This window comes from Nomascus leucogenys, chromosome 22a, assembly GCF_006542625.1.
Source record: "Nomascus leucogenys isolate Asia chromosome 22a, Asia_NLE_v1, whole genome shotgun sequence".
Classification (NCBI taxonomy): Eukaryota; Metazoa; Chordata; class Mammalia; order Primates; family Hylobatidae; genus Nomascus; species Nomascus leucogenys.
The window spans coordinates 96,262,159-96,287,568 of NC_044402.1; the positions used below are offsets into that span (position 1 = coordinate 96,262,159).

The 25,410-nt window shown below is 37.2% G+C and overlaps 1 protein-coding gene across 1 annotated transcript in view; it reads right to left on the reverse strand.

Moving 5' to 3' along the window:
- DNAH7 (dynein axonemal heavy chain 7) overlaps positions 1 to 25,410 on the reverse strand; it is a 332,081-nt gene that overhangs the window by 225,314 nt on the left and 81,357 nt on the right. Inside the window, exons 13-17 of the mRNA XM_030802541.1 lie at positions 21,530 to 21,802; positions 20,657 to 20,784; positions 18,206 to 18,284; positions 5,883 to 6,107; positions 3,584 to 3,730 (exon numbers count right to left, since the gene is read on the reverse strand). Of these exons, the coding sequence (XP_030658401.1) occupies positions 3,584 to 3,730; positions 5,883 to 6,107; positions 18,206 to 18,284; positions 20,657 to 20,784; positions 21,530 to 21,802 (852 nt within the window). The remainder of the gene's footprint in view (positions 1 to 3,583; positions 3,731 to 5,882; positions 6,108 to 18,205; positions 18,285 to 20,656; positions 20,785 to 21,529; positions 21,803 to 25,410) is intronic.

A 25,410-nucleotide genomic window follows, 5' to 3' on the forward strand; every position in this document is an offset into this window, starting at 1 on the left:
TGCTTGATATCATTTCCTTTTTTTTAATGTTTTAAACCTTGTTTTGTGACCTAACATATGGTCTATCCTTGAGGATTATCCATATGCTGAGGAGAAGAATTCGCATTCTGCAGCTGTTGGAAGAAATGTTCTGTAAATATTTATTATGTTCATTTGGTCTACAGCATAGATTAAATCTGATGTCTCTTTGTTGGTTTTCTGTCAGGGACATCTGTCCAGTGCCAAAAGTGAGGTGTTTAAGTGTCCAGCTATTATTGTATTGAGGTCTGTTTCTCTCTTTAGCTCTAATATTATTTGCTTTATATATCTGGGTATTCCAGTGTTTGTTGCATATAAATTGTAATTGTCATATCCTCTTGCTGAATTGACCCTTGTATCATTATATAATGACTTTGTGTCTTCTCACAGTTGTTGCCTTGAAGTCTATTTTGCCTGATACAAGCATAGCTACCCCTGGTAATTTTTTGTTCCCATTGGCATGGAATATATTTTTTCAACCTTTTATTTTCAGTCTACATGTGACTTTATAGGTAAAGTGTGTTTCTTGAAGGCAACAGACCACTGGGTCTTGCTTTTTTAAAATCCATTTATTCATGCTATATCTTTTGATTAGAGAAGTTGGTCCATTTACATTCAATATTATTATTGATAAGTAAGGAGTTACTTCTGCCATTTTGTTTTATGTTTTCTGGGCTTCTCTTGCTTTCCTTCCTTCCTGTCTTCCTTTTAGTGAAGGTGATTTTCTCTGGTGGTATGTTTTAATTTCTTGCTTTTCATTTTTTGTGTATCTGTTGTATATAGTTTTTATGTTAGATTACCGTGAAGCTTGAAAATAATATCTTATAATCCATGATTTTAAACTGAAGACAACACTGATTGCATAAACAAGCAAAAAGAAAACTAATTAAAAAATCTACACTTTGACTTCATCCTCCTGCTTTTTGTTTCTCTTTATATCTTTTCATACTGTTTATATCTTGAAAAGTAGTTGTATTTATTATTTTTGATGGGCTCATCGTTTAGTCTTTCTACTTAAGACATGCATAGTTTACATACCACAATTAAACAGTATTATAATAGTCTGTTTTTCTGTGTGCTTATTATTACCAGTGAGTTTTGTGCCTTCAGATGATTTATTATTGCTCATCCTGTTTTTTCAGATTTGAAAACTATGGCATTTCCTGTAGGATAGGTCTGGTGTTGATGAAATCTTTCAGCTTTTGTTTGTCTGGGAAAGTCTCTCTTGCTAGTTCATGTTTGAAGGATATTTTCATGATATATACTATTCTAAGGTACAAGTTTTTTCTTTCAGCACTTTAAATATGTCATGCCATTATCCTGGCCTGTAAGGTTCCCACTGAAAAGCCTGCAGTCAGACGTGTTGGAGCTCCATTGTGTGCTATTTGTTTCTTTTCTCTTGCTGCTTTTAGGTTCCTTTATTTTTGACCTTTGGAAGTTTGATTATTAAATGCCTTGAGGTAGTCTTCTTTGGGTTAAATTTGCTTGGTGTTCTGTAACCTTGTACTTGAATATTGGCATCTTTCTCCAGGTTTGGTGCTCTATTCTACTAAGCTTGAACCCAAACCACAAGACAAAATCCTTCCCACCCTTCCCTCCTCTTTCTACAAGTAGAAGAGCCTCTCCTGCTGCTGCCACCACTGGCCCATGGGCAGTTCTGCCAGGCCACTGTCAATGTTCATTTAAGGCCCAAGCACTCTTCAGTTAGCTTGTGGTGAATACTGCCAGGCCTGGGACTCACCCTTCAGGGCAGTGGGCTCCCCTCTGGCCTACGGCAGGTCCAGAAATACTGTCTAAGAGCCTAGGCCTGGACTTGGAGGCCCCAAGGTCCCACTTGGTTCTCTATCCCAGTGTGGCTGAGATGGTACCCAAAGCCAGCATGTATCAGAGTCTTACCTAAGGCCTATAGCATACTACCTGGATATCACTATTGGTTATTCAGGGCCTAAGGGCTCTTTAGTCAGCAGGTGATGAATCCTGCCAGGATTGTGTCCTTCCCTTCAAGGCAGTGGGTTCTCTTCCAGCCCAGGGTATGTCCACATATGTCATCTGGGAGATAAGGCCTGAAATGGGGGCCTCACAACCCTGCAGGTTGCCCTGCCCTACTGTGGCTGAGCTAGTATCCAAGATGCAAGACAAAGCTGTCTTTTCTCTTCTCCCTACTCTCCTCAGGCAGAAGGAAGGAGTCAACTTCACTGGCGTGAGCTACACTGCTTGGGGTTGGGAGAGGCATGGCATAAGCACTTCCTCAGCCACCATGCATGGTGTCTCTTAGGTCACATGTTAACCCAGTTCACCAGCTGTAAGCCCAGGACAGCATTAGGGCTTGCATAAGAATTGCAGTTCTTGTAACCTAGACTGTCTTTTAAATTCCAGAGCACTTTAGCCCACAGTGGCACGGCCTGCTGAGAAATTCAAGTTCTGACCACTGGGATGGGTGCTTCCCTGCTGGCTATGTCTGGTCCAAATGGTCTCTGTGTGGGTAGGTGCCAGCTGAGGTCAGAACAGTTTTGCTTTCTGCTGCAACAGGGCAGCACTAAGTTCAATGCAAAGTCCCCCAGTCACTAAGCTGTCCCTCCCCGACGTGTACAGTTTCTCTCTCTGCACCACATGGGTGCTACTGGGGAATGGAGAGGGGTAACATCAGCGTTTCAAGACTGTTTTTCCTGTTTTCAATGCTTTTTTCAGTGATATGAAGTTAAAACCAGGTAATGCGATTGCTCACCTGATTTTTGGTTCTTATGAAGGTGATTTTCTGTGTGCAGATAATTGTTCAAACTTGGTTTCCTGTGGGTGGTGGGGGGAGCAATCAGTGGAGGCTTCTATTCAGCCATCTTGTTCCACCTCAGTGGCCTTGGTTTAAAATAACCACAGAGTTTTTATTTTCTCCACGTGTGTTGACATATTTGTGATTATTATAAAACAATTACCTGAACTGGTAAGATATTAAGATCTTTCAGTGTAAGAAAAATGATAGAGCATCATAGTTAATCGTATGTTTTCATTCTCCTTTTCATATAAAATACAATTAAACTCTGTAAATATCTTATGTGGCAAAGGGTATGGCTCTTTTTCCTCCAGCTTCCTCTAATGAAAAAGCTGATTTCTGAAACAGTAGTATTGGGAACAAAATTGCTCGGTGAGACAAAATAATGGACCTCATTTTAAAACACGACCACTAAATCTAAGCTGTCCTCTATGAAGATAGAAGAACTAAACAGTAACCAGGTACTATCATTTGCCTGCTTCTGCTCAAAACTATGGACTCCCAACTATCATAGCAGAACTATGATACAAATAATTAAATGATGCAAAGTTTAAAAAGAAGACTGAGATATAACTCTATCTTTAATATAGAAAATAATGTATCACTACCAATAGAAAACAGCAATACTGCTACTCCGTGAAGCATGTCTATAAAATCTATTTGTGTCATTCTATTACCCTCTAATTAAATGTGGTTACTATTTTATTTGAATCTATTTCTTAAAGGTGAATAACTAAAACGAATTCAATGCTTTTTCAATTGAACTAATTCATCTTTTTAAGAATTTTTGAATTATACCTTATCTGCAGCTAAATCCAACTTTCCATTCAGTATTTGAGCCTTTTTTAGGTACCGCTGAACATCCTGAAGATCTCCAAATGAATAAAATTCTTCTGATTGTTTAGCATAACTCTCCAATTCCTCCACAAACCGTTCACACCGTAACTAATAAAAACAATTGTTGTTAATATTCTTAAAAGTTAAAACCCCTTGGTGTCAAAAAATTTTAACATTGTAGGAGTTATCAGAATTATTATTATATTTTGTCACTGATAAAACATAAAAGGATGATCTGGAAAATGACTGAGATCTAAAATATGCAGAATTGTAAAATTTTAAATTAATGGATTTAGATTCCTCTAACTCACAGATTAGAAAAAGTCAACTCTGTATTATCTATGTAAGAAGTTCTAGCTAATAAAATGAATAAAAATGTTAGACAATGGTGATCTTTAATATGCTGAAGAATTTATGCAAACAAATAATTTATCAGCATTTGAAAAATCTCTTAATAATCAAGAATGGGACTAAAAGAAAATTTCAATTTTTACCTATGCTATTTTTACAAACAACAGAAAAAAACGGAATTTCTTTAATTGTGCTCTGATATCATTTCAATCAGCAATACTAAAGCAAGCTATTCCAAGGTTATTTTTCTTGTCCCATGGGCTCTCTTCACAAGAAACATGTAAGGTAAATAAATCCAGATTTAAACACTTAAAAACTATATTGTTCTAATATAAGATAGGTCTGTATGTTTTAAGTAAAAAAGCCTTACTACATAATTCGTATTGGTAAGGCATTCCAAATTAAATGGCTCTAAAAAATAGTTCAATAAAATCTTCAAAAAATTTAGGTTATTCAAAAATAGATTTTCTATTTTATAGATTATCTAGGCTGATTTCTGTCCTCTTTTCTCTAGTTTCCTGGCAAACTTATTGCTCTAGCCCAGTAGGGGAGGGAAAATGAGAGGAAAAGTTCATAGACAGTGTGTGTAGTTTGTGGAACAGCATACTTTAAAATATAGCATAAATAATTCTGGGCCACTTAGCAATTTTCCAAGAGTCTATTATATTGAAACTTAAACATCTAATATTTACTACTCAAGATGTTTTCTGCAGTTTTTTTTAAAAATTTGATATAGCCTTAATGTAAAACAAAAATACAAACTACAGTTTAAAATAAATAGTCTTTTTAAGCCTATGAATTATTCTCCAAACAACATATTTTTCCAATTAACTATATTTGCTATAAGTGTAATAGAAAGAGAGCACGGCTTGCTGTTAAAGGACATCTGTACTGGCTGACCTAGAACAAGTCTCTTAATCTTTGGGAAACTTACTCTTCTATCTGTAAAATGAGACTGTAAATATTAAGTCATTTACTAAGACAGTAGCTATGGAATGCTCACAGCATTTCAGTGTGTCAGTCACTGTGCTGGGAAGTGGATATAAATGGAGAAAGGTAACAATGAAACAGCCCTGCTCTCAAGGAGCTGATGATCCCATCAGGAGGCAGACTTACAAATACTAACATAATGATCAGATAATTGTCCAATGGAGATGTGGTCAAAGTGAGAGCACAGGAAAGAACAAGCAGCACTGAGGTCTGCTGAGAGGGCTTCTCTGAAAAATGAATAGAGTGTGCTAGACGAACAGGCACATGTGCGGCGGGGGTGTGCTCAGAGTGATGGGCAGAATGTGCAGGAGACAAGAAGCATAAGAGAGCAGACACCTAGAAGTTGACAGGGTTACTGAAAAGTCACGAGTGAGGAGTGGGGAGAAGTAGGCAATGAGGCTGGACAGTGAAATGGGCAAATCATAAATCATCTTATATGGAATACTGCCCCCTCCCCCCCAAGAAAAAAGCTGGAGTTATTGAATGTTAGTGACGATTCTGGGCACAATACTCAGGAGAGTGAGCAATTATGAGGTATGAAAGCACATTTCATCAAGGGAGCTATGATATTCAAACAATTTTTAAAAACTGAAAAATAGTAATATAAATTATGTAAGATAAATACTATTTTTATTAACTATCATCTGTGCACGACATATTCCATTTTTTTCACATTACCTTGAAAAATCAAGAAATGACTGCATATTCATCAATATACTACTGACTCTTTAATCATCCAATAAGCATTATAAAAGATCCAATATATTACTGTCTCCCACTAACATTTATAGTGAGATTATAACATAGTATGAGAAAGCTAAAAAAGTATGCACTCAAATAAAATAATTGACAATGCTACATAAACAGATAAAAATAAAACATTTCCAGAAAATGAAAATAAAATATCTAAGATGCCAACCTTTAGACCTTCTTGATATTGTTCTATTTTCTCTTTAATGATTTTCCTGTGTTCTTCAAAAATTTCTCCCATCCTTCCATACCACTGGAAAACACTATTATTTAGCCTAATGTCTGCTGGAGAAAAGTTGACATACTCGATGAGGAAGGCGAGGCAGTTTTTGGAATCCACTAATCTCTTTTCTAGTTCAATCATATCAGTTACCTCCACTTTCTGAATGTAAGCCTGTGGGAAAACAAAAATTATAGGTGACATTTTAACGAACAGCTGGTGTCACAAAACAGCCTGCGGAAATACATTGCGTAACTATGCACAGACTTATTAGAAGTCAACACTTTTGATTCAAAATCAGGGACTACAGCATAGTTTCCTTCTCATCCCTCCCAAACATCTCACTAAAATGACAACAACAAAAAAAGAAAGAAAATGCTTAACAACACGTGGAAAACAAGGGAGGAGTGCTGTGCATTCACAGAAGATAGATATGAACCAGACACTATCTGAGTGACGACTTACTCTTTCAGAATAACATTTTATGGGCACCTACTATGGGCCTGACACTGTGCCAGGTGCTGGCAATACAGTGTGATGAAAGACAGACATGGGCTCTGCCCTCCCTGAGTTTGCAGTCTAGCTGGGGAGTCTGTTTTTACCCAAATAACCACCAGAACAAATGTAAAACTTCAAGCTTGCAACAGAGACAACTGCTGCACAGGCACACTGCTCAGAGCATATCATAAGGATGTGAAGTAGTGAGAGGTGAAGGGTAGTTCCCATATCTTGGAGAAGCACAAATACAAGGAAATGAGGGAATTAAACAAGTGGAGAGGGCTGCATGTGGAGGGAACATGGGCCCAGTGGCAAGAAGGAGCAAGGGTAAGGGGGCTGAGGGGCCAGCAGCGCTGCAGCAGAGTGGTAGGGCAGCAGACAGATGGCTTTGTTTCATTTATCCCAGGACCGAATACTCAAGGACAACCAACATTTCTTTGTGAGTTCCAGTCCCCCTGGTACCAATACTTCTGGACTACCATTCAAGGTAATAGGAGCTCCTTTGTGTCATGGAATGAAATTCTTGTTTTATGGGTATTGGGCATGTGGGAATGTGATAACCTAAACATGGATGCACTTTCACTTTACTCTGAATTCCATTTTTTCCTCTTTCCCTGAACTGCTTTGACCTATAAAGTATTTTTTTGTTTGTTTGTTTGTTTTTTGAGATGGAGTCTCACTCTGTCACCCAGGCTGGAGTGCGGTGGTGCGATCTTGGCTGACTGCAACCTCAGCCTCCCCTGTTCAAGCGATTCTCCTGCCTCAGCCTCCCAAGTAGTTGGGATTCAGGCATGTGCTAGGTTGTTTTTTGTTTGTTTGCTTGCTTGTTTGTTTTGTATCTTTAGTAGAGATGGGGTTTCACCATGTTGGACAGGCTGATCTCGAACTCCTAATCTCAGGTGATTCGCCCACCTCAGCCTCCCCAAATGCTGGAATTACAGGCATGACCCACCATGGCTGATCCTTCCTTTGTATTTTTAAGAAAATATTAAAAATCGGCTGGGCGTGGTGGCTTGTGCCTGTAACCCTAGCCTTTTGCGAGGTCTAGGCAGGCAGATCACCTGAGGTCAGGAGTTCAAAACATGGTGAAACCCCGTCTCTACTAAAAATACAAAAATAATTGGCCGGGTGTGGTGGCGGGCGCCAGTAATCCAGCTACTTAGGAGGCTAAGGCAGGCGAATTGCTTGAACTCAGGAGGCAGTGGTTGCACTGAGCCGAGATCACATCACTGCACTCCAGCCTGGGTGACAGAATGAGACTCTGTCTCAAGAAAGAAGGGGAAGGGGAAGGGAAGAAAGAAAGGGAGAAGGAAGGAAATAATGAAGACCTAACAATGTTTTTGAAGGAGAAAGTTGCTTAGAAATTGTTCATTGATGTATTATTCTAATTAGACTAAATGTTTTCATGTTGTAAATCCAAACCAACAGGATGCAAACCATGGTGATTTCTACAAGTAACAAAAAATGTCTAACTGAAAATATATTTTTGATAATTTAGTTAATCAGCTATCTGTGTAGTCAAATGACTGGATTTTTATTTCCCCTTACCGATAATAAAGGACTGATTTCTGTACTGAATAAGTTCACCAGCTGTTTTGCCCTTGTGGTAATAATCTTTTTTAAAATATAGAAATATTTGAAATATCAGGCAATAAATCCTATTTGCTAATTCTGTCAAAGGTTGTTATGCATAGTAGAAATTCACAATAAATAATCCCCAAATTCCTAAATATTTCCAGTAATAGCTAGGAGGATAAATAAATGATACTATCCATATTCAATATTCATTTTTCCAAAGGAATTTTCCTTTAATGAACAGGAATTTACAGTTTAACTCTCCAACTACATTTATAATCATTCATAACCAAAGAATCACTTGATGTCCAACAATAATAATATAGAATATAAAAATATTCTAAAAAGAATATATATAGGCATATATGTATATTTTACACATAGTCACATATGAAGGACCTCAGTCCAAGTACAAATACTTTTAAAAGGACAGAACTCCCTTAGAGACTGATATGCAAAAAATTGGTTCTAATGATTTTAACAAATTTTCATTTAAGTGAATAATTTTTAAAAATACATATGTAATCACTGTAACTCTTTTTTATAATTTCCTGTGTATAGAAAGTTTTGAATGATTTTTATGTTTTGCTGGGCGCACTTAAATATTTTAAAATCAAGATCGAGGCAGAGAAAGATGGCTGAACAGAAGCCTCCACTGATCATTCTCCCCATAGAAATACCAACTTTAACAACCATCTAAACCTAAAAGCACCTTCATGAAAACCAAACATCAAGTGGATGATCACAGTACCTGGTATTAACTTCATATCACTGAAAGAGGCACTGAAGAGGGTAGGAAAGATAGTCTTGAATTGTGGATGCCATCCCTCCCCCAGCCCCCAGCATCAGCTGCGAGGCACTGAGAATCTGTGTTCTCAGGGAGGGAGAGTGGGACTTCGTGTTGGAACTCGGTGATGCCAACATGGGCAGACCTCAGCCAATGTCCATGGAGGGACCACTTAGATCAGCCCTAGCCAGAGGGAAATCACACATTCCAGACGTTACAACCTGAGTTTTGGCAAACCTTGCCACCACGGGCTAAAGTGTTCTGAGGCCCTAAACAACTTGAAAGGCAGTCTAGGCCACAAGAACTGCAACTCCCAGGCAAGTTTTAGTGCTGTGTGGGGTCACAGCCAGTGGGCTTGGGGAGCACATGACCTAGTGATATACCAGCTAAAGAAGTGGTTGTGCCATCCTTCCCCCAACCCCAGGCAGCACAGCTCACTGCTCCAAAGAAGACCCCTTCATTCCACTTGAGGAGAGGAAGAGAAAAGAGTAAAGAGGACTTTGCAACTTGGATACCAGCTCCGCCACAGTAGGATAGGGCACTGGGTAGAGTCATGAGGCCCCCATCCCAGGCCCTATCTCCTGGAAGACATTTCTAGACACACATGGGCATGGGCCAGAAGAAAACCCCCTGGCCTGAAGGGAGGGATGCAGTCCTGGCAAAATTCATCACCTGCTAACTAAAGAGCCCTTGGGCACTGAATAATCAGGAGCAGTAGCCAGTTAGGAAACATCCTGGGCTTTGGATGAGAGTCTGAGATGTCCTGGCTTCAGGTGTGATCTGGCACATTCACAACTGTAGTGGCTACCAGGAGAGACTCCTTCTGCCTAAGAAAAGCGAGAGAAGAGTAAAGAGGACTCTGTCTTGCAGTTTAGATCCCTCGGCCTTGCAGCTCGGCCATAGTGTGGTAGTGTATGAAGTGGGATCTTGGGGTCCCCAATTCCAGGCCTTGGCTGTTAGAAGGAATTTCTGGACCTATCTTGGGCCAGAGGGGAGCCCACTTTTGTGAAAGTGGGTCCTAGGTTTAGCAACATGCACCACAACCTGATTGAAGAGCCCTTGGGCCTTAAGTGAACATTAGCTGTAGCCTGGCAATACTCCCCAAGGACCTGTGGTGGTGGTAGACATAAGAGTCTCCTCTACTTATCAAAAGGGGAGGGAAGAGTGGGAAGGACTTTGTCTTGTGGTCTGATGCCAGTTCAGCTGCAACAGAGTAGAATACCAAGTAGATTCCTAAGGTTTCCCACTCCAGGCCCTGGCTCCCAGGCAGCATCTCAGGGACACTCGGGGCTGGGGGAACTCACCGACTTGAAGGGAAGAACACATGCCTGGATGGCTTCACCATCTGCTAATTGTAGAGCCCTAGGGCCTTGAATAAACACAGGCAGTAGCAAGGCAGAGGTTACCATGGGCCTTAAATGAGAACCAGTGTTGTGCTGGCTTCAGTTCTGACCAAGCACAGTCCCAGTGGTGATGGTCACAAGGGTGTTTGTGTCACCCCTCCCCCAGTTCCAGGCAGCTTAGCAGACAGAGAGAGACAGACAGAGAGAGAGAGAGAGAAAGAGAGAGAGAGAGAGACTCTCTAATTATTTGGGAGAAATTAAGGGAAGAGAATAAGAGTCTCTGCCTGGTAATCAAGACAAGTCTTCCAGATTTTATCCAAGACCCCCAAGGCAGTACCTCTACAAGGCTATGAGATCCACGTGTTACTGGGCTTGGGGTATCCCTTAATGCTGATACAGAAGAAGTGACCAAATACTTAGATCACAACATTCAAGTCCCTTCAAATACCTGGAAAGTCTTCTCAAGAAGGATGGGTACAAACAAGCCCAGAATGCTAAGAGAACAATACCTAACTCTTCAACGCCCAGACACCAATGAACATCCACAAGCACCAAGACCGTCCAAGAAAACATAACCTCATCAAACAACCTAAATAAGGCACCAAAGAGATAAACCCAAAGAGATAGAGATACGTGACATTTCAGACAGACAATTCAAAATAGCTGTTTCCAGGAAACTCTTTGAAATTCAAGATAACACCAAGAAGGAATTCAGAATCTCATCATATAAACTTAACAAAGAATTTGAAATAATTAAAAAGAATCAAGAAGAAATTCTGGGGTTGAAAATGCAATTGACATACTGAAGAATGCATCAGACTCTTAATAGCAGAGTTGATCAAACAGAAGAAAGAATTAGTGAGCTTGAAGATAGGCTATTTAAAAATACACAGAGGAGACAAAAGAAAAAAGGATAAAAAAGAATGAAGTACACCTATAGGATCTGGAAAATAGCCTCAAAAGGGCAAATCTAAGAGTTATTGGCCATAAAGAAGAGGTAGAGAGAGAGAGACAGGTAGAACCTTATTCAAAAGGATAACAAAATTTTCCAAACCTAGAGAAAAATATCAATATTTCGGTACAAGAAGGTTATAGAACACCAAGCAGATTTAACCCAATAAAGACTACCTCAAAGTATTTAATAATCAAACTCCTAAAGGTCAAAAATAAAGAAAGGATCCTAAAAACAGCAAGAGAAAATAAACAACCCACAATGGAGCTCAAACACGTCTGACTGCAGACTTTTCAGTGAGAACCTCACCAGCCAGCAAAGAGTGGCATGACATATTTAAAGTGCTGAAGGAAAAATAACTTGTACCCTAGAATAGTAAATCTGGTGAAAATATCCTTCAAACATGAAGGGGAAAGACAAACTTTCCCAGACAAACAAAAGCTGAGGGATTTCATCAACACCAGACCTGTCCTACAAGGAATATTAAAGGGAGTTCTTCAATCTGAAAGCAAGGGGCAATAATAAACAATAATAAATCATCTGAAGGTACAAAACTCATCAATTATGGTAAATAGAAAAACACAGACTATTATAACACTGTAATTGCGGTGGGTAAACGATATATATATGTTAAGTAGAAAGACAGAAAGATGAACTGATAAAAAATAACTACAACAACTTTTCCAGACAGATAGTATAATAAGATATAAGCAGAAACAACAAAATGTTAAAAAAACAGGGGGATAGACAGTCAAAACATAGATTTTTAAATTAATTTTCTTTTTGCTTATTTGTTTATGCAATCAGTGTTGTCAACAATTTAAAATAATAAATTATAAGATATTATTTGCAAAATTTATGGTAACCTCAAATCAAAAAACATACAACAAACATACAGAAAATGAAAAGCAGGAAGCTAAAACATACCACCAAAGAAAATCACCTTCACTAAAAGGAAGACAAAAAGGAGAAAAAGAAGGAAGAGAAGACTGCAAAACAACCAGAAAACAAGTGACAAAATGGCAGGAGTATATCCTTACTTATCAATCAAAATTATCAATAACAATAACATCAAATGTAAATGGACTAAACTCTCCAATCAAAAGACATAGCCTTGCTGAATGGATAATAAAACAAGACCCAGTGATCTTTCACCTACAAGAAACACACTTCACCTACAAAGACACACACAGCCTGACAATAAAGAGATGGAAAAAGATATTCCATGCCAATGAAAACCAAAAGAGACCCGGAGTAGCTACACTTATATCAAAAAAAGTAGATTTCACGATAAAAGCTATTAAAAGAGACAAAGAAGGTCATTGTATAATGATATAGGGGCCGATTCAGCCAGAGGATATAATAATTGAAGATATATAGGCACCCAACACTGGAGCATCAGGTATATTAAGCAAATATTATTAGAGCTAAACAGAGAGATAGACCTCAATACAGTAATAACTGGAGACTCAAATACCCCATTTCAACATTCATACAATACATGTCACACAAAAAAGATCATATGTCATATGTCATACAAAAAAAGATCACACAAAAAAATAAAAAAAGAATCATCAGATTTAATCTGCACTATAGACCAAATAGACCTAATAGATATTTACAGAACATTTCATCCAATGGCTGCAAAATACACATCCTTCTCTGCAGCACATGGATCGTTCTCAAGGATAGACCATATATTAGATGCCAAAACAAATCTTAAAACATTCAAAAAATTGAAATAATATCAAGCATAGTCTCTGACCACAATGGAATAAAACAAGAAATCAGTAACAAAAGGAATTCTGGAAACTACACAAACACATGGAAATAATATGCTCCTGAATGATCAGTGAGTCAATGAAGAAATTAAGAAGGAAATTGAAAAAATTTCTTGGAGGGAGTGATAATGGAAACACAACATACCAAAACCTATGGGATACAGCAAAAGCAGCACAAAAAGGGAATTTTATAGCTACAAGTGGCTAAATCAAAAAGTAGAAAAACTTCAAATAAACAACCCTCTGATTTAAATAATTCTCAAAGCAAGCGCAAATCAAACCCAAAATTAGTATAAGAAAATAAATAATAAACATCAGAGCAGAAATAAATGAAATTGAAATAAAGGAAAGAATACCAAAAAATGAAAAGTTGGTTTTATGAAAAGCTAAACAACATTGACATACCTTTAGCCAGACTAAGAAAAAAAGAGAGAAGACTCAAATAAATAAAATCAGAGATGAAAAAGAAGACATGACAATCAAAACCACAGAAATTCAGAGGATCATTAGAGGCTACTACAGAAAACTATATCCCAATAAATTGGAAAACTTAGAAGAAATGGACAAATTCCTAGACACATACAAACTACCAAGATTGAACCACAAAGAAATACAAAACCTTAACAGACCAGCAGGTAGCAAGATCAAGTAACAAGATCAAATCCATAATAAAAAGTGTCCCAACAAGGAAAAGCCCACAACCTGATGGCTTTACTGCTGAATTCTACCAAACCTTCCTACTCAAACTAATACCAAAAAAAAAAAAACAAAAAAAAACAAAAAAAAAATTAGAGGAGGGGCGATATGGTTTGGCTGTGTCCCCACCCAAATCTCATCTTGAATTGTAGTTCCCATAATCGCCATGTGTCATGGGAGGCACCCAGTGGGAGGTAATTGAATTACGGAGGCAGTTATCCTCAGGCTGTTCTGGTGATAGTGAGTCGGTTCTCAGGAGATCTGATGGTTTTATATGGGGCTTTTCCACCGTGCTTCATTCATTCTTTGCCTTCCTGCTGCCATGTGAAGAAGGACATGTTTGCTTTCCCTTCTGCCATGATTGTAAGTTTTCTGAGGTCTCCCCACCCTTGCAGAACTGTGAGTCAATTAAACCTCTTTCCTTTATAAATCATCCAGTCTCAGGTATTTCTTCAAATCAGCATGAGAACAGACTAATGCAAGGAGGAAATACTTTCAAGCTCATTCTATGAGGCCAGTATTACCCTGACACCAAAACTAGACAAAGATGCATCAAAAAAGAGAAAACTTTAAGATATCTCTGATGAATATTGATACAAAAGTCCTCAACAAAATACTAGCAAACTGAATTCAACCACACATTAAAAAGGTCACTCATAAGGACTAGGTGGGATTTATCCCAGGGATGCAAGGATGATCCAACATATGTAAATTAATGTGATACATCATATCAACAGAATGAAGGACAAAATTCATATGACCATTTTGATTGATGCTAAAAAAGCATTTTATAAAATTCAACATTGCTTTATGATAAAAAAAAACCCTCAAAAATTGTGCACAGGAGGACACAATAAAAACCACAGGACAGACTCACAGCTAGTATCATACTGAATGGGGAAAAACTGAAAGCCTTTCCTCTAGAATCTGGAACACAACAAGGATGCCAATTTTCACCACTGTGATTCAACATAGTACTGGAAGTCCTAGCTAGAGCAATCAGATAAGAGAAAGAAAGTCTTCCAAATTAGAAAGAAAGCAGTCAAATTATCCTTGTTTGCAGATAATATATTATATTTGAAAAATCCTAGAGACTCCACCAAAATACTATTAGAACTGATAAACAAATTCGGTAAAGTTGCAGGATACAAACTTACATACAGAAACCAGTAGCATTTACATTTACGTATGCCAAAGGTGGGACAATCTGAAAAAGAAATCAAGAAAGTAATCTTATTTACAACAGCCACAAATAAAATTAAATACCTAGGATTAACCAAAGAAGTGAAAGATCTCTATAGTGAAAATTATAACACAATGATGAAAGAAATTGAAGACACCAAAAAAAGGAAAGATATTCCATGTTCATAAATTAGAAGAATCCAATATTGTTAAAATGTCCATACTACCCCCAAAGCAATGTCAATGTCAATGACATTCCTCAGAAATAGAAAAAAAAATCTTAAAATTTATACGAAACCACAAAAACCCCAGAATAGCCAAAGCTGTCCGGAGCAAAAAGAACAAAACTGGAGGGATCACATTACCTGATTAGAAATTATACTATAGAGCTATAGTAACCAAAATAGCATGGTACTTGCAGAAAAACTGACACACAGATTATTGGAACAGAATGGAGAACACAGAAACAAATTCATAAATCTACAGTGAACTCATTTTCGAGAAAAATGCCAACATACCTTGGGATAAGGGCAGTCTCTTCAATAAATGGTACTGGGCAAACTAGATATTCATATGCAGAAGAATGAAACTAGACCTCTGTCTCTCAACATATACAAAAATCAAATAAAAATGGATTAAAGACTTAAATCTAAGACCTCAAACTATGAAACTGCTATAAGGAAACATTGGAGAAACTTTCCAGGAACTTGGACTGGGCAAATATTTCTTGAGTAATACACCACAAGTACAGGCAAACAAAGCAAAATTGGACAAATGGGATCACATCCAGTTAAAAACCTGCTACATGGCAAAGGAAACAATCGACAACATGAAGAGACAACCCCGAGCATGGGAGAAAATATTTGCAAACTACCCATCTGATGAGGGATTAATAACCAGAACTACACTATTGCAGCACTATACAAGGAGCTCAAACAACTCTATAGAAAAATCTCTGATAATCTGATGAAAAAGTGGGCAAATTATCTGAATAGATATTTCTCAAAACAAGACATACAAATGGCAAACAGGCATGTGAAAAGGTGCTCAACATCGCTGATCATCAGAGAGATGCAAATCAAAACTACAATGACATATCATTTCACTCCAGTTAAAATGGCTTTTATCCAAAAGACAGGCAATAACAAAGGCTGCTGAGAACGTGGAGAAAAGGGAACCCTCTTCACTGGTGGTGGGAATGTAAATTAGCACAACCACTATGGAGAACAGTGTGGAGGTTTCTTGAAAAACTAAAACTAAAGCTACCATATGATCCAGCAATCCCACTGCTGATATATACCCCAAAGAAGGGAAATCAGTATATTGAAGAGATATCTGCACTCCCATGTTTGTTGCAGCACTATTCACAATACCCAAGATTTGGAAGCAATGTAAGTGTCCATCAACAGATGAATAGAAAAAGAAAATGTGGGACACAATGCAGTACTATTCAGTTATAAAAAAGAATGAGATTCTGTCATTAGCAATAACATGGATGGAACTGAAGGTCATTATGTGAAATAAGCCAGGCACAGAAAGACAAACTTTGCATGTTCACACTTATTTGTGATAGGTAAAAATTAGAACAATTGAACTCATGGAGGTAGAGAATAGAAGGATGGTTACCAGAGGCTGTAAGGGAAGTGGGTGGATGTGGGGGGTGTGGTGAAGGTTAGTGGGTGCAAAAATATATTAATATTTTGAAAGAATGAAAAAGATCTAGTATTTGATAGCATAACAAGATGACTATTGTCAATAATTTAATTGTACATTTTGAAATAGCTAAAAGTATATAATGGGATTGTTTGAAACACAAAGGATAAATGCTTGAGGTGCCAGATACCCCATTTACCCTGAGGTGATTATTACACATTATAAGCCTACATCAAAATATCTCATATTCCCCATAAATATATGCACCTGTTATGCACCCATGAAAATTAAAAATAAAACAAAATTTTAAAGGATTTTTTGAATAATAGAAAATGGAAAAATACCACAAAAACTTAATGTTATACGAATGAAAAGTAAACAAAATGAAATGGCAATTAGCTAGTTGTTTAACATTATTTTATTTGCCATTAGGTAGACTTCTGTATTAATCCATTTTGTGTTGCTATGAAGCAGTACCTGAGACTGGCTAAATTTGTAAAGAAAATAGGTTTTTTTGGCTGACAGTTCTGCTAGCTGTTCAAGAAGCATGGTGCCAGCATCTGCTTCTGGTCAGGGCCTCAGGAAGCTTTTACTCACGGCAGAAGGCAAAGGGTAATGTGACACATGGCAAGAGGGGGAGCAGAAGAGAAAGGAGGGGATGCCAGGCTCTTTTTAATCATCAGATCTCAAGAAAACTAAACTAGCAAGAAGTCACTCATTACCATCAGGAAGGCACCAAGCCATTCATGAGGGATCCACCAAAAACCTCCTATTAGGCCCCATCTCCAACACTGGGGATCATGTTTCAACATAAGATTTGGAGGAGACAAGCATTCAAACTATATTAACTTCAAACATAGAAGTAACATGAGAAATGATGAAAGTGAGACTTACCTAATATTTTCAGTGTCACAAATTCTATGCCCAAAATATACCTCAACAAACTATCACAGAAAAGCTTAATATAAAGAAAATACAGCTTTTATAAAAAAATAAAATGTCACTTAAGGCTTAAATATTTGTTGATAAAATAAATGAAGAGTGATTACACAGCTCAGGCTGCCCAGGACAGTCCTGGTTTGTTCCTGTTAGCATGGCAATAATTGTTGCGTGTTCTCAAAAATAACCTGATAGATAATTGCATTAATTGTTCCAATACTTCACCTCTCCAGTATGCATGCCCTGTAGGGTCCTCTCAATCAGACTTGTTTTGGTCAATGAGATGTTAGCTAATGTGACACAAACAGAGTCTTGAAAAGCACTTGTACAACTGAATTTGCTTGCATGTCTGTACCATGACATGAGAACACACCCAGACGAGCCTGCTGGGGCTTGAGGGACAAGTGGAGCCAAGTCAACCTGCTGAAGGATAGTTAGACTAGTCAACCCAACTGAGTGAGTGACCCAACAGGGTGATCCCATGGAGATCAGAAGAACCAACCAGGCGCATCTAGCCTAAATTACCAAACTGCAAACTCATGAGCTATGTATTTTGAAAGTCATTATTATTTTTTATTTATTTTTTTAATTTTTTTTTTTTGAGACAGAGTCTTGCTGTGTTGCTAGGCTGGAGTGCAGTGGTGCAATCTCGACTCACTGCAACCTCTGCCTCCCGGGTTCAAGCAATTCTCCTGCCTCAGCCTCCCGAGTAGCTGGGACTACAGGCGCACGCCACCATGCCCAGCTAATTGAAAGTCATTATTATTTTTAATCTGTCTTAACTTTTGGAGTGATTTGTTACTCTGCATTATTGTGTCAATAATTAATTGATACACACACAATTATGGAGAAGCTATAAACAATACCTTCATTTCCATTAGTTCTGCTGTATTTGGAGGAGTGCTAAGAGCTTTTTCAGCTATCCTCTCAAATTCATCGCATAATCTGAAACACCAAGCAAAACCAATCTTACATATTTACAGTTAAATTTAATTCCAAAATATATTCCTGTATACTGTTTAAATATTCCATTGCATGAAAAATAAAAACTATAACTTAGCTATATGACATCTAATAATTAAAAGCAAATTTGAATGCATTTACTTATTCAGTGCACATTTGATGATCTATTACATTTTCAACTATAATATTGTGATAGTGATACATAAATGAATCAGAGAGCATAATGGCCCTCAAGCAACTCACAATACAGTAAGGGAGATAGGACTGTGAACAATCATTTCCAACCTGAGCTTTAAGGGCTCTAAGAGAGATTTAGTTGAGATGGCACAAAGAAAGTAGTACAAAGGAAAGGAATGATTAACTATACTTGGAGGGATTGTTTAAAATAGGCATGTGTGCTCAGAAACTTCCAGTAATATGCAAATATTTCCTATTGATTTGGGTTGCTGCCAATATAAATCATGAACTTATCTTGGCATACAGAAAAAAAAAGTAGCAAGAACTAAGGGAGTTCAAATGAAACGAGTAGAACAATTCTTCAGTAAAATTGGCTGAAAGGTGAAGGAGAGCGGAACAGCATGGGGATAATGGGTTAAAGTCTGGGGCTGGGAGATGTAAGAGGGCCTCCAACATATTTGTAACCTTCACAGGGAAAATCAGTCAGGAAGGAGAGGTTCAAAATAAGGAATATAGAAGGGATAACTGAAGGAGCCAGGTTCAGAGGCATTGAAAGCAATGGGGCTGAGCTCCAAGGCACAGAGAAAAACTGAATGGTGTGACAGACTCCTGCCCTCTGAGTATGTGGGAGACAGGCTTTCTGGAGAGGTGAGTCAAACCATGCAGGAGCAACAAGTGGAAGGCATTCATATCTAATGGCTCCTTTAATAGTCCTGATATGTCCTCTGTCCATCCTAGGGAGTCTGGTGAGAGGCAAGAGGCATAATTAGGAGAAAATGGGAAAAAGTAGAACTGGCACAAGCTCAGAGAGCATTAAGAGGCAGGAGAAGTAGCCACACAATTAAAATAAGTATTTCACCCAGCATGAACAGCAGTAAGAAGACACTTTCACTATTCTTCTAGTTCTTTTAGAGGAAAAGGTGCTTTAAGCTGAAAATCTGATCTGGTTCCTAGATAAGATACTCAAGTCCTAGTCCTCTTTCACACGGTACCTTCATCCCCAGCCTTTCCTTTCACTTCTCTTCCCTCACGCTGTCTGTGAAAGCAATGCAAACCACTCCTAGTTCTTGGAATACACCCTTCCATTTTCACACATCACTGCCCTCTACATATTATCCTCTCTTCCTGGAATTCTTTTACCCACGCTGTACACCTGACAGACTCCCACTCATCCTTCAAAATAAAATTCACAGGTCAGTTCTTCTTTGCAGCCTTCCCTGATTCTCCCCTCTCCCCCAAACTCCATCTTGGGAGGAAATTAATTCTGTCCTCTCTGTTCTACCTTGTGGCTCATTACAGTACTTACTGCATGGTATTGTAATTTACTGGTTTGTGTGTCTATTTCTCCATCTACATTTTAACTTCCTTCAGCAATTTTATTTTAGAGTCTTACAGCCTAAGTGGCTAGTTTTGTGCCTAACACATAGTAGGTAAATAGAACTTCCTTCAGGCTTCTATACAGCTTGAAAGAAATATTTTTAATGATCAATTTTTTCTCTGATACCATAATCATAAAATATATCCTGATTATTTAGAGGTTTTCACCCATGTAGCTGATGCCAGTCGAGAGATTCCCAGAGCAACATTACCACCACTTGTTGGAAGACTAGTTACACTTTTCTACTTCTTGTCTTAAAGAAACAGGTATTCTGCTTTATACACCAGTATTCTGTGAGTTTACTTCACATGGTTCAGTTTTCCCAAAAATCCCTAGGTTAGTCACAAATGAATTTCCAGATGAAAGAAAAAGTTACCATGGCCCTCAAGAGTAATTTTAGGAAGATGAAGTTTCAAATGTGATGATGGTCCCTTAGGACCCATAACAACTACTATGTAAATCCACTTTGAAACCCACTTTGCATATTGATTACACAAATATAAAAATCTGAATTTAGATAATGTGCACTTGACTTGTGTAAAACAAATACAAACACATTTTAATACCACCTTAACTCAGACAATTGGGGAGGCACATTTGTGGCGAAAAAAATAATAATACTAATAATCACATCACATCACAAAGTGATACTTAAAGCCAAGTAGAAGTAAGTTTAGCATAATCATTTCTTTTGAATCATTTATGGCATTGCTCTAATCCATTACTTTAGTTGAGTGACAGCTGATTCTATTAAACATCCCCTCCCAAAAAATAAAAAAAATCAGTACCACATAAATACCTTGTATTTATTTCCTGATGATCTCTGAACATTTTAGCTAGAAGTTTCCCACAAATAATATCTGCTCGCTTCACCAAAGCTCTGATTAATTCCTCACAGTGCATTTCAAACATTCCTAAACGAATAGTCTGCAAAAGATTAAAAGTTTAATCAACATAAGAAATAAAACAAATATATTTTCACAATTTTGCCATTCTCATAATTTTTATTTTTGTGTGTGATGTAACAAGATTGAGATTTTTAAAAATATATATAATTCGGGGAAGGTTTTCCGAATAATCATTTGTATTATACAACTATCTTCCGGGTAAATATCCTTGAAAAGTTTATTATCTTGGAAACCAATTCAATCTCAGGACAATAATAGCAATAACAATTTTGGTGAATTGAATTACTGTATTACTAAATAAATAATGTAGGTTTCAAACGTTATAGTTGCTCTGTACAAAAAAAATACATGTTCATGGTAGAAAATTTAGAAAATGTAAAAAAAGACAAATTTTAAGTTACTAGTATTCTACAAACAGAACCACATTTTGGTGTAATTACCATATTTTCCACAGGATTTATAAACACTAAGGCAAAAATCAAATAGGTTCTTGGAATTGTAGGGACGGCGCTAATTATATAAAATACTTGCCAGAGTTGTGGTAGTAGAGTCTCAGCTACATGAGCACAAGAACTGTGTTTTGCCTAGATTCTTATACCCAGGGCTTACCACAATGCTAGGGACACATCAGAAGCTCAGTAAATATTTTTCCTGTTGATGGTAATGTTGTAATTCTTTCACTGTGTTCTAAAAATACATCCTAATAAAACTGGGGAAAAGATACCAGATAGAGATAACAGTTGTACAAAACTGGAGTCATTTACCTTTATGGATGTGTACTGTATTTCCTCTATTAGTTTCTGGTATTTGCGAATTTCATCTACTATTTTTTCGTAACTATGACTTTCTGCGAGGAAGTTATCAACATCTCGCTCAGCTTTTCTGGTAATTAAAAAGTCATACTTGTCATAGAGTCTGAGGTGCTCAGTAGGTGTCACACTCTCTTTCATAATAACTTCCTTGATCTTTTCTTTGTGAGCATCGACGATTTCATTCAGAATTATGGGCTTCAAGGTTGTTGGTTTAGACTTACTTTCCTAAACAAGGGGGTAAAAATAATAGTATTTAAAATATCTTAAAGTAACTATATCATTTATCTTTGTATAAATGCCAATCTTACAATGTTTCCTGTCTTTTTATTCACGAGGTTGTTTTCAATGTTTAATCTCTAATCTATAGAAAGATATTAGACTAATTGCAGCAGTATTTTAAAATGTAGGGTTCATATAATTTTTTGTTTTCTTTAAGGCTACCTAGTTGTGTTTTGTTTTTCTGTATGGATGAAAGAACAGTCACTTGAAAATATATACGAAATAATATTTAGAATAAAAAACAGCAAAATATACATTTTTTTATTTTTAATTGACATAATTATACATATTTATGGAATACAATGTGATGCTTTGACACATGTATACATTGTGTATTGATCAAATCAACATAATTAGTAAATCCATCACCTCAAACATTTCTCGCTTCTTTGTAGTAAAAACACTCAAAATCCTCCCTTCTAGCTATTTTGAGATATATAATGCATTATTGTTAACTATAGTCGCCCTAATGTGCAATAGAACACCGGAACTTACTCCTCCCATTTAACCGTAACTTTGTACCCAATTACCAACCTGTCCCCATCTCCCCCATTCCTTGCTACCCTTCCTAGCCTCTGGTAACCACTATTCTACTCTTTATTTCTATGAGATCAACTTTTTCAGATTCAACATGTAAGTGAGATCATTCAGTATTTGTCTTTCTGTGTGGCTTATTTCAGTTAACATAATGCCCTCCAGGGTCATCCATATAATTGCAAATGACAGGACTTCCTTCTTTCTATAGCTGAATAGTATTCCACTGTGTATATATACATATCACATTTTCTTTATCCATTCAACCACTGATGGACACTTAAGTCAATTCCATATCTTGGTTATTAGGAATAGCGCTGTAACAAACAGGAGAGTGCAGATACCTCTTCAACATACTGATTTCCTTTCCTTTAGCATATATACCCAATAGTGGGATTGCTGTATTATACAGTTGTACTACATGCAATTTTTTGAGGAACCTCTTTACTGTTTTCTATATTGGCTGCACTAATTTACATTCCCACCAACAGTGTGTCTTTTCTCTACATCCTTGTCAACACATCATCCTTTGTCTTTTCAATAATAGCTATTCTAACTAGAGTGAGGCGACATTTCATTGTGGTTTCTATTTGTATTTATCTGATAATTAGAGATGTAGAACATTTTTTAATATACCTGTTAGCCATCTATTTGTATATCTTCTTGTGATAAACGTCCTATCAGGGTTTCCATCAATAAATAGGATTATTTGTGGTTTTGCTATTGAGTTCCTTTTATATTCTGAATATTAACCTCTTGTCAGATATTGATATAGTTTGAATCTATGTCCCTGCCAAATCTCATGTTGAACTGTAATCCCCAGTGTTGCAGGTAGGGCCTGGTGGGAGGTGTCTGGGTCATGGGGGTGGATTCCTCATGGTTTGGCTCTGCCCTTGCCATAGCAAACAAGTTCTCATGAGATCTGGTCATTTAAAAGTGTGTGGTAACTCCCCACCCCAGTCTCTCTTGCTCCTGCTCCTGCCACGTGAGACACCTGTTCCCTCTTCACCTTCCATCGTGTCTGGAAGCTTCCTGAGGCCTCCCCAGAAGCAGATGCAAGCACTATGCTTACTGTACAGCCTGCAGCATCATAAGCCAATTAAACCTCTTTTTTAAATAAATTATCCAGTCTCAGGTATCTCTTTATAGCGATGCATGAATGACCTGTCACAGATATACAGTTTGCAAATTTTTTATCCCATTATGTGGGCTCTTTATTCATTGCTTCCTTTATGCAGAAGCTTTTTAGTTTGATGTAATCCCATTTGTCAATTTTTATTTTTGTTGCCTGTGTTTTTGAGGTCTTATCCAAAAAATCCTTGTGCAGATCAATCTTACAAAGCATTTGCCCTATATTTTCTTATAGTACCTTCATAGTTTTGGGTGTTAGGTTTAAGTCTTTAATCCACCTTGAGGTGATTTTTATATATGGTGAGAGACAGGGGTCTAGTTTGATTTTTCTGTATGTGGATATCCAATTTTCCTAGCACCATTTATACTTTCCCAAAGTATGCTCTTGGTGCCTTTGTCAAAAATTAGTTACTGGCTGGACATGGTGGCTCACACCTGTAATCCCAGCACTTTGGGAGGCCAAGGCAGGCAGATCACTTGAGCCCAGGAGTTCAAGACCAGCCTGAGCAACATGGCGAAACCCCGTCTCTACAAAAAACACAAAAAATTAGTGGTAGTGTACATCTGTAGTCCCAGCTACTCCAAGGGCACTAAGGTGAGAGAATCACCTGAGCCCAGGAGGTCAAGACTGCAGTGAGCCATGATCATGCCACTGCACTCCAACCTAGGCAACACAGTAAGACCCTGTCTCGAAAAAAAAAAAAGTTACTGTAGAAGTGTGGATTTATTTCTAGGTTATCTATGCCGTTCCATTGGTCTATGTGTTTGTTTTTATGCCAGTACCACGATGTTTTGGTTACTATAGTTTTGTAGTGTGTATATGTGTGTGTGTGTGTGTATATATACATTTAAGTATATATATATAAGTTTAAGTGTATATATATATGTTTAAGTATATATATATGTTTAAGTGTGTGTGTGTATATATATATATATATATATATATACAATTAAATATTTAAAATCATGTTATTGATACTTTACCATACAACATTTTTTCAAATTACACCCATGTGAGGTGATTAGATCACAGCTAGGGAACAGGTCACCCTGTAACAAATCTATTTACAAAATTCATCATAAAAGCTTTTTTTTGGCTGTTTTTTACATTACATTACATATTTTCTTTTTTAAACTAGCATACAACACAAAGCTAAACTGACTCATAGTTTGCCTACTCCCAATTTTGGGAGAAATATTTCCTTTCTACCAAATCACGTACCCTGTAGGAAAATAAATTCCCACACGCTGACAATTGCCACCCAACTTTCTCTGCAAGGAATCTTCCTTCAAATCCTCCTTCTCATACACATGAGTTGTCATGCACAGTGAATTCTTACTTTCTTTTTCCTGAAAGCTTAAGCTTTAAATACTGCAATTTTGTTTACAGATCTACACGTAAACAAAAGTGAAAACAAGAACCACAACAAAAACAAAACAAAACAAAATAACACTTTTAAAAAATTACAAACCAGCTAGAAAATATTCTGGCAGTGTTTACAAATTAGTTGCTGTTTTTGTACAAAATTGCTAAATAATAAAAATGTGAGCAAACTACCTATCAACTTCAATAAAACAATTGCTATGCACAACCCTGTACATATAAACACAACCTAACACTGCCATGCTAATGTGTTGCCCTTTATTCATTTTATTTTCTAAGGCTCATGCAGTCATAATTTGCACACTTGTAATTTTCAGCCATATAATATGTGAGCTTTAATAGCAGCAACTGATGGTACCAGGAAACCTGCATACTTAGAACTTAAAGTAATGTAAAAACTGTGGTACTTACTAACTCACTTTGTGCTACTTACTAGCACTCACTTAGTGCTCCTTACTAGCACTCACTTAGTGCTCAGATACTAAGTCAAAAAGAAAATGACTAA